Source organism: Phyllostomus discolor, chromosome 3, assembly GCF_004126475.2.
Source record: "Phyllostomus discolor isolate MPI-MPIP mPhyDis1 chromosome 3, mPhyDis1.pri.v3, whole genome shotgun sequence".
Taxonomy (NCBI): domain Eukaryota; kingdom Metazoa; phylum Chordata; class Mammalia; order Chiroptera; family Phyllostomidae; genus Phyllostomus; species Phyllostomus discolor.
In genome coordinates, this window is record NC_040905.2 from 154,989,055 (window position 1) to 154,999,890 (window position 10,836).

General features: G+C 38.1%; 1 protein-coding gene across 1 annotated transcript in view; it reads right to left on the reverse strand.

The window, feature by feature from the left end:
- The window catches only part of LURAP1L (leucine rich adaptor protein 1 like), a 44,216-nt gene extending 36,282 nt beyond the window's left edge, over positions 1 to 7,934 (reverse strand). Inside the window, exon 1 of the mRNA XM_028516093.2 lies at positions 6,918 to 7,934. Coding sequence (XP_028371894.1) covers positions 6,918 to 7,223 — 306 coding nt within the window. The 5' untranslated portion in view covers positions 7,224 to 7,934. The remainder of the gene's footprint in view (positions 1 to 6,917) is intronic.
- Between the last annotated feature and the right edge of the window lie 2,902 nt (positions 7,935 to 10,836).

The window sequence follows — 10,836 nt, forward strand, 5'->3', positions numbered from 1 at the left end:
ATGTAATACCACATTCATAGTTAAAAGCTCACATACTGACCTCGATCTAGCTCATTACCTTACTATCTTAAACATTAACAAACCCCAGTACTTTATCTATAAGATAGTTGTGAATATTATGTTTATTTAACTATATGGTTTCAATGAGATAAATTGTTTAATAAAGTAAAACATACAAAATGTTTAACACAATGCCTTGCACATAGAAAGATCTCAATATAAATAACCAACTTGTAATGAGTACTGGTCTCAATTCCTCAAATTGCCTGGGCGACTAGAAATTAGGTTCTTAAATCTATGCTATTATATGCTATTATACTCTGCTTGCACTGAAGCTGGGGAAAGGCTCAACATATTTTTTTGCTTTTGTATAGAAATGTGGTCTCTATAGGAGATCAAATAACATGGTAGGTGCTATGATAATCAGTTTGATAAAAGAGGTGCCTATACTTTTATTAGTTGCAAACCACATTACCCATATAGGTCCACTTGTGTAAGATCAACAGAACAGCCAAGTAATTAACCTAATAACTATTAACTGTCATCATCCTTACTGCTGAATGCTATTTTTCTTATTTCATTTCATTGAATTCTTACAGCGCCTTAATAGAGATGCCTTTGTCCCTGTGTGAACAAGAAAGTTAAGTTCCAGAATGGTTATAGAACTTGCCCAATTCCATATGCCAGTGAGTGAAAGGGCCCAGACTAGGAGGGACACTGACTGCTGGACAGGCCCTGTCCCCAGGGAAGAGGGACTAAAAGTCTCCGCAGGGTTAGGGTGTTGGGCCTTGACAGCCTGCTGAGTCCTGTTAGCTTGTGTCCTGACTTGCTCTGGACATGACTGGAATTTCAGCTCATCTGATTCCAAAGCCTGGGAAGTTTCCACCAAACCAGAGGTCCACCATTGGAGCAGTGAATAAACATCCTTCAAAGAACAAAAAAAAAATGTCCTTCAAAGAAACAAAAAATCACAAATTCTCAGGGACCCCCAAAACTACAGACATAAATCCCAGTTTCAGAAGTAGTATCTTAAAAACTAAAATGTTAATATGTGAAAGTCTTTTAATCATGACTCATCATTATAAAATGGAAGGTAAAATGTGTTTTTTATGTTATCACTGAAGAGAACATAATCAATGTTAAAATATGAATAAAATGTGGTCTCTCAAGGTCAGGGCAGTTTATTTATGTAACCTGAATAAAAATGGAAGGTAATTCTTTTTTGTCAGAATATGTTCCTCATGTGGGTACCAGTCATTCAAAGTACATTCCTAGGGATAGGGCAGGGATCGTCAGTTTTTGAAATGCCACTATTCTCAAGCTATGTATAAATCCTTTAAATTCTGCGCATGTAACGTTACTATCTTTTTCTGCACCACTCTCAATTTTGAGCCACTGTGTAAGGAAACATGTTTCAACAAGATTTATTTGTTAGATTAAGGAAGTATAATAACACTCTATGCACAAAATGACAGAAGAAACTTACTGTTAGGAATCAGATTTCCTCATCTCCTTTATGTCTTTATCCCTAATATTAATCAAGCCTTTAATTTGCATAGTTATTAGCACTTTTAATTCCCTGTACAAGGCACATTTGCCGTGAGAAATTTCCTCAGCTTCATTTATTAGTCTCAGCATTCATGTCTGGTCTCCACTGTGGCATCACCACACCTGCTGACGTCCTGGTTTGTAATCTTTCTCTGGCCAAACTGCATTACCATTTTATCTTTCCAGTTATCTTGTGAACTCACTGAGGAGGTACCTTCTATTTTACAGCTCCTCAATTATATACCTAAAGGTTTTCCTTAAGTTTATGTCTAACTTAAAAATAACTAAATCTTGTAGTCTACTTTGAAGTGTGTCTGAAGCAACTGTGAAGTTCACTTAATGAAATTATCTGTGAGGGAATATAAAATTATTTTCCTTTTTATTTCAAAATAAGTAAGCTATTTAACATGGGCAAACATATAAAAAAAGACCAGTAAAAGAATGTATTGATAACATTTTGACTTATGTTCCAGTATCACTTGACATGTTCGTATATGTGCATTTTTGTGCCTAGTACTGGGTATTGCCTAGAAAACTTTATTAAAGCAAGAGCTGGTGCACTGGGTGAAGTATCTGAATGCTTTAATAGTAGTAAAATGTAAGTAATTAGTTTGAGATTGTTTATACCTCAGTAGTAGTTGCTATGTAAGTAATTGCCAAAAATATGGAAATCAGGATACAATGTTTTCAAATTAGTTTTTATAATGACACTGCATTAATCATCCCGGAATAATGAAGAATTGACTAACATCCAGAATGTGGCATCAACGGGTAGTATGTAGTTCATTAAAAACTGTACTTTGATTTTGTAAATGGTAATTTACAGGCAAATGTGGAAAAGTGCATTAAACTCCTTCTAGTTCCAGGTTAATTCTTTAGTAATTGTCTTTATAAACTTAAGTATTTCTAATTTCTTCCAGAGTAAATTGATGAAAATAATCTTCACTCTCAAACTAGAGGTATGACCTAGACATATTGAGATAGCTATAAAACCCTTTGAACATACTGTAAAAGTGCAATATAAAGTTTATCACTAAGAAGTAGAATACAGGCTTTGATAGAGATTACTGATATTATTGGAAAAATATTTTGGATATTATAAGATATTCTAAAACTTAGAGTAATACCATATGATAAGTAATGCTTAAAGTCTTACTTTTAAAATTTTGCAAAAGAAGTCCTTGTGTAGACTGTGGGATGAAAACTTCAGCAGGACGGAACCTTTGATGACTGACTTCTTAAAGTATGCATTTTGTTTTATATACCCAAGGTCTTGAGCCATGCCTGGTACATAGGAGGCTCTCAGTAAATACTTGTTATTTACTGAATTAACCCCTATCTGAAACAACCCCTGGCATACATCCTGAGAGATTCGTTTTGTTAGTCTCTTAGTACTTTAGGAAGCAATGAGATATCACAGATTTATAAAACTCTATTTATTTTGAAGGGAGATCATTGGGATGCACACGGGATTGGGTAAAAGCCACAGTGCATGGATTCAGATAATATGATGTTGTGATTCTGTTCACTAATTAGCTGTGTGACCACATTTGTAAAATATCAAAGAAAATAGTTCCTCATCCCCGGTATTGCCTTATGTCCCAATGATATGACAGATACTAAAACTCTCAGTGAACTGAGAAGTAGCGAGTAAATATCATTGGGCGAACTTGGTACAAGAGATCTGAAATCCATTTCTGATTACATTATACATTTCCTATGTATCTCTTTATTTGCTTATTGTATTGTCAATTTTCCATATCTCTAAATTCAAAATAAAAGAACTTTACACATTGGGAGTTTGCTCTTTCCCCAAAACATCCTGATGGTTACCTTTAATTGGCCTATTGTACCAACTATATTCCTGAAAATTTTCTTTTCCAACATTTTCCTTCCTACAGCTTTTATTAATAAGAGTTTCGACATTAAGAAACTTGACCTCAAAAACAGTTTCTCTCCACCTCTTCAATTTCTTTCAACTGTCTTCCATTACATGTGCATTTCACAGACCTCTACGTGCATGGATTATAACATTGACAGATAAGAGTTAGAGAAATTATTTATAAAAGCATGAAAGGAGATGAGAGAGACTATGACCAAGTCATGTGTATGTAAAAATCTGTAAGTGTTGGGACTACTTTTCAAGTCTTTGTTGTATTGTGTCAAAGGTATATGCATCCATTCTAATAGAAAAAGAAAGAAGGCTGATTTCTGGAAGTATCTAGAAAGCCATGTGTATGGTTAAGGTGTTTCTTAAGAAGGAGATCTGAGGGCAAGACCAAAGCCTGGTAACTCTAGGCTATCCACAAGAAAAATCTTTGAACAACTCAAAATAATGAACTTGAAATATGGGGTCATGCATAATACCACTCAGGTTAACCCAATGCTCATGGTACAGGGTAGACAAGGACATAAAATCATGATTAAGAGGTCACAGCTCAACTTTTTTACATGGAAATGCTAACAGGAGATAGGAAGAACTGCATTTGTGTGGTGTTTATAATAAAACTGCCAAGTCTACATCAAAACAAATCTGTTGCTTTGCAGTTATACTGAAGCTGGGGTTTTCAGCACCCACAGAGTTATGTTAAGATGGGCAGAAACTCTCTCATTAGCAAGTGAATATCCCTGTTTTCAGTCCTTTTCTCTAAACTCTCATAGCCAGTGTTATCATTTGCTCAATGGAGATCTTTATTGACATACAAAGTTGAACATGAAACATCTGTTCTGGCATGAATTTCCTAAGTGCATAGATACTGATGCTTCACTTAGAAAATATAATGAATAGTTGATTTGGCAATCTGCCTCTGCTGTTACTGTTTCTATTTGCTTTTTAAAATATATTTATTAATGTACCACAATCATTATACATAGCAAGGGGAAGTAGATTTGTATTAACTCTATGAGACATTTTCGTTTAGAAAATTAGATGTATCTAGAAAGTGCTGAAGAGAACAGAATACGTGACCCCTATATATGCCACTTTGGAATGTAGATTATTTTGACCTGAAGACAATCAAGATCCAGCAGGCTCCAGAAAAATTTTTACTTCTCTCTTAACTACCCGAAAGAATTTAGAGAGGAGGCCTGGCTCAGAGAGAGCTATTACAGAGATAACTTTCATCTGAACAACATTTCTTCATAAGGCAAGCAAACATGTAATTACAAAACATCTGCTCTTCTTACTGTCCTTTGAATTACCTCTCTCCCCTTTGAAGCCCTCAGCCCCTATTCTATTACTTTTCTTTCTTTTTTTTAAATTTAATCTTTATTGTATTTTTTTCCATTACCCATTGGCCCCCTTAGACCTCCTGCCCCCCAGCAATTACCACACTGTTGTCCATGTCCATGAGCCCTTCCCCACTGCTTTTCTCAGGATGGCAAATAAGCCTCAACTGCCTAAAATGCCCATGTGTCTCACATTCTAATGGGGCACCATACGTATGAAATTAAATTTGTTTTTCTCCTGTTAATGTCTTATGTCAACTTAATTGTTAGACCAGCCAAAGAAACAAGAAGAGCAGAAGAAAATTTTCCTCTTCAGTAGTGTCTTTAGTTGATAATAACCAGATTTTTTAACCATACAGAGTTCTAGTACACACCTGAGTTGATATACTACAAATAATAAATGGCAAATGAGTGCAAGAAATTTGAGAGCCCTACATAAACAGGTGCCTTGACTTTTTCATGTTTCATCAGCCAGTTAATTACCAGGTATAATAAATTCTTAATAAAAACTTACTGAATAGCTAATACATATAACCTGTGTATCTGGGCAGTGAAACATACAAAATCATTTGCATTACATTGATGTATGAGTATATACACACACACAAAAATATATTTCCACGCACACATCTATATATTTTTTAAACATCTGGGCATTCCAAGTAGGAAGAAAGCGAATACTTGAGACATAAAAATGATAGACTCAAAGATCTTGAGAGAGGTTTTTAGAGTAATATCCTAGGAGGAGTGTCCAACCTTTTGGCCTCTCGGCCACACTGAAAGAAGAGTTGTCTTGGGCCACACATTAAATACAAAAACAGTAATGAAAACTGATGAGCAAAAAAAAGTTTTTAAGTAAACGTGATTTTGTGTGGGGCACATTCATATCCATCCTGGGCTGCGTGTGGCTGGCCTGTGGGTTGGACACCCCTGCTAGAATCTTCATGTGGATAGTGTGGTGGAAATTCTTAACATAAGACATGATCTTGAAGACTGGCTTTTTGCACTAATATATTTGCCAATTACTTTATGATGTGGAATTTATTCCCTCCTGAGTGTTCCAACTACAGAGAGGATGGAAACACCTCGTTACTATTTTTTTAATGCAAAGCTCCAGTAGACAGCATCATTTATGTAGAAAATCCTTTTCACCATGCTTTGGGAAGGCCCCTATTTCAACTTTCCTCTTCTCCTAGCTAGTAGAAAATGCCATGTATTTGTAGTAATTTTCTTAAAAAGATTTAGGTAGGAATCATTCCCTCCCACCAGTTCATTGTACAAATAAACTGAAGTCTGCAAAGGAGAAGTGACTTGCATAAGAGTTTATGGCAAGTAAGTATCTTTATGTAAGTACATCCGGGAGTATGTAATATTCTCTGAACCTTTATGAATCCCATCCTCCCCTTCTCAGGCTAACATTTGCAAACAGCACAGAAAACAATTGCAGAATGAGGGTTGAGTGGGAAGGGTAGGAAGTGGTAATTAGCAAATCCCCAGGCCTGGGGATCACCTGTTCTCTTGGATCAAAACAGTGTAACAAGCTATTCATAAGAACATCAAGGAAGAGTGGGTCATTGTTTTTCCAGAACCAGCTGTGGCGAATCAGCTCAACAGTGGCCTTGGAACAGCTGCTGCACCAAAGGGCGGAGGCCATAGAGGTGGAAGAAAAGTGAGCAAGGCAGGCTGCAGGAACCCTTCCGCCACCTCTCGGCAAACCAGGAAGTATTTTTGCATTAAGTGCAAGGCTCAAGCAACCTTTTCAACTGAAAGTGTGAATGGGTCATAGCAGCCCCCAAATGTGTGTAGAAACTGCAAACCTTCTGGGAACTGGTGCCCAGGAGGCTGCGGGCTAGCCGCTAGGTGGTCAGAGCCTGGGAGCGCCCAGTCCGCGCTATCAGAAAGTACACAGAACAGAGCAGGCTCTGCTATCTTAGCAAACCGTGAACGGACAAAGTCCGGGATAAACAAGACTCTCCGCTGCCTCCAGCCTTGCACTCCCTGCGAGCTCATCTACTCCTCATTTCCCACGCTCCGGGCACCTTCACCCGGCAGCAGTAGCTACCCTGTCTCCCAGGCCCCATCATGCTATTGCTGCAGCATGACACGGGCTTGCACTCCCACGGCTGGCGCACCTCACTCACCATCTCTTTCCTGAGGAGGTGAAGCTTGGTTTCCAGCCTCTCCAAGGCGCTGGAGTGGCTACGTCTTCGTGGGGAGCTTGAGGTTGGGGAAGATGAAGAGGAGGACGGCAAGGAGGGAGGGAAGCTGCAGCTGCTGCTACTGCTACTGCAGCCACCGCCACTGCCACTGCTCCCCCCGCAGGGGTCCCTGTCTTTTTCCAGGGGAACCAGCTCCTCCCCACGGAGCGAGCGCACTAGGCTCTCCGGTACTTTGCGTCCCAGCTTCAGCTCTATGTCTCTGAGGTCTGGCAGCGCCCCGTCTTCCATGACTTTTCAAGAACGGTGATAATGGTAGTAAAATGTTGTGGATGAGAGGCAGCAGCGGCCTCCAGAAGTCTGCTGTGAGACCAGCAGACCCCTCCTGCTGCCCGAGTCTCTATCCTCTGCTGATCTAGTGCGCCATCCGCTCCATAACCGCCTTCGCTGTGTCAGCCCTGCAGTCTGCACAGGACTCGGCAGGTCCCAGCCGCTGTTCCCTGATCGCGTAACACCTCTGACTCTTACCAAGATTATAGAGACTAATTCATCCTCTTCCTTTTTGGTCACTCGACTGCAAAGTTGAGTTAATTGGTATTGCAGAGAGGGAGAACATGCAAGTACCAGAGACCAAAAGAAAATAGAGGGAAATGAAGTCTGTTTTAGCTTTATGGGGGGAAAAATCACATTATAAAACTGTCCGTCACATCCCTGCGCCATTCACTGACTGCCCATCTGGTACCATGCGACACGATAATGATGTGGCCATACTCCAGCGCCGTTTCATTTTCCAGCCATAAATCTCCAAGCTTTCGAAGTATCGTTAGAAATAATCTCTGGTCTGGGATGGAGGAGGATAGTCGGGTGCATGGACGCACAAAAAGGAGATAGTTTAGCAGGAGCTTAACGGCTTTCTCCATGCAGCAGAAATACTCTTCTTGCCATTTAGGCTGGTTTGATCCAAGTCGTTGTGTTCTGGCGAGTCTCCGAAACTTTAAACTCCGCTGGCAGGTGGACCAAACCAGGGCCAACCCCTCTACCGTATATCATAGGCAAGAAGAGCAAGAAATTTCCCCACCCCCTGTTGTTAGTGGTAGTTTCAGAGTCCTATTTTAGTTGGGAGTTCCTAATACGTGTATTAGATTTTCAGTTTTCCTGGCGGAATTGCCTGGCACCTACAACAATGAACAAATATTAGAAGGAAATAAATGAGTTCAAATGTAGTGTCATTCCTCACCCCAACTCCCGTATTCCTAAAACAAAAATCTAGCTTTAGAATCCTTTCCTAATAATTTTATACTAATAAAAGTGACTAGCAAGAATATACAACCAAAATTAATGGTTTTACCAAGTGTAACAGTGTGTTATTACAAACAGAAGTGAAGAATTAAATAGCCAGAATAATGTATGTGACTATGGATGAAAGCAGTGGATTTTAAAATGGGGAACTGGTTGAGATATTTTACTTTAATTTTGGAGGGAAAATATCGAGTGTAAGTAGTTAAAAGGTTCTCTTTGATAATTTATCTATATTTTTAAACCAGTTAAAAGCATGTAGTCTATCGATGTGAAATACTACTTCTACCAAGTGAGTTATTATGAACTATAATGGATTATAGGTTTGATTCAACATTGAATTTGTGCTAATAATCCTCAAGTAGAGGATACTATTTTCTACAGAGTAAACCCTAATTTGGGGGCTCCATTGGAATATTTTGAAATATGTCCTCTCTGTTTCTGGGACAAATAAGTATTTTTGTTCTTGGTCCTTCCAACCCTCCATTCCCAGAGATATCACCCAGGTTTGGTAAACATTTGTATGTTCGTAGATGGACACATCTCAAGAGTTTGTTTTTAGCATAACCTCATCTAAGAAGTCTAAGGATAGCAAATGGGCCTTCTGAATGAAATATTTCATGTCAGGAAGAAAGTTGAAGTTTTCTTGTTAATGTATCAAATATTTGTATGTTTTTTCTCACTCAAAAAAGAAAGAAAGAAAGTTGTTGTAAATTAAGTGGCCCATTTTAAAGTTGGAACTATCACTTATGGAATCAAAGACAGCAAGACTTAAGTCTCAACTAGCTGATAAAACTATATGCTTTTCACTTGGAAAACCACAGCTCAGTGGGTAAGAATTGCACTGTGCTGTGTAATTATGGAAGGCTTGCATCTCAGACAAGAAGGGCTTTTTTTGTTTGTTTGTTTTAATTATAAAACCCTTACAAATTTCAGCATAGAGCTGGCTGAGAAGAGTAGCTTACAAATGCAGTATGTACCTTGAACTTAAGTAATTAAAACCTTATTTTCAAATTATGATCAATCTCATCTACAAAAAAGGAATATGTCCTTTACTGTGAGTCACAGATGGTGAAATTAGTATTTGATACTGATGATAACTCAAAATAGAAAACTATTTTTTTTGCTTTTTAAATGTCTGCAAACTCCTCCAAAATTAAAAATATGATCTATATTGAAAGTAATACTTTGTGCCAGTGCAGTATAAAACAAATGTTCAGACTTTTAAAATTTCTCAATTTAATGCTTTATGACATTTTAGTTTAAAATGGAGATATTTTGAGTGCTGAAATGCTAATTTCCAAAACACACTGGAATCACAAAACTCTTATCAGGCCTCTAATAGATTGTGTTAACTCTATTATTACTGCTTTATGTGGTCTGATCTCAGGACGTTCCTTATCCAAAATGTTAAAAAATAAGGATCTTTTTACCTTCAGGCCTGGACAGTATTTATTGTTTCCTTTTTAGATTCTTCTATGATTTTAGCCTGGTATGTTAATTACACACAACACCTTGGTCCAGGATGGTGAATTAGGATAGGAGGAGGAGAGGTCATCCATGAGATGAAGAGTGTGCAGAGAGAGAACTGAGAAAGAAATGAGGAAAAACGCCTCACAGCAGCCATTTTTTATTTTGCTGGACCCTCAGTCTTAGAAGCACTCCCTTCCTGCTTTAGTCTTTTTGTCCATCTCCAGTCACCTCTTATTTCTTTAATTAAGAGTATCTGCCAGCAACAACCTAAGCTCAGGGTATTTCTCCAAGGCTGATATATTGAAAAAAATAAAATTATGAAACTAGTTATATTTGTGTCTGTGGTATATATGTTTTTAGACCCAGACTATCTTACATATGCTTCCTTTTCTGACCACCTAATGTATAAAACTGGGTTTGCCTTTTTTTTCCCCTATTTAGACTAAGGAATCTAGGAATGGACATTAAACTATGGAGAACTCTAAGAAACCGAGCTTCTTCTCCAGTTGCATTGTGTTTATAGAGAAAGAAAGGGAGATTCTTATTTGTCATTTATTTTTAAAAATACCTAATGGCTAATTTAATAAGAATGTTGTTGGACTCAGATGATAGGTTTTAAAAGAATATCTCAGTCCCCAAAACAGAGTGATGTGGCTCATGCTTCACACATTCCACACCTAAAACACTTCTGGGTGTGAGACTTAGAGCAAAGGTAGACTCAGCAAGACTTTGTGTAATGTGAGTAATACCACTCCTTAATCTGCTGGCATTGTTGTTAAAAGAAAAAAGACCTGCCACCTTCTCTCAGCCACAGATTGAAAGTCTGAAGAATTTCCAGCTCTTGCTGGCACCAGGTTCAAGGACTAGGGCACATTCCCTAACCTGAGGCTCCATTGCCCACAGTGCAGGATAATATCAGGCAGTTTACAGCCTCAAATTACTGTTAAGAATTTTGAGAAGTAACTATTTATGGGTATCAGCTTTTTTAGATCTTTGTTTTAAATGTGTAGAGGTGCTGTTTTCTAAAAACATTTTTGTTTAGCTGTGACATACTTAACAAGGAAGATGTCATAGCAACACTAAAGATCCTAGCCATACATTGTAGAATTACATGAATATATCTGCTAAAACTACA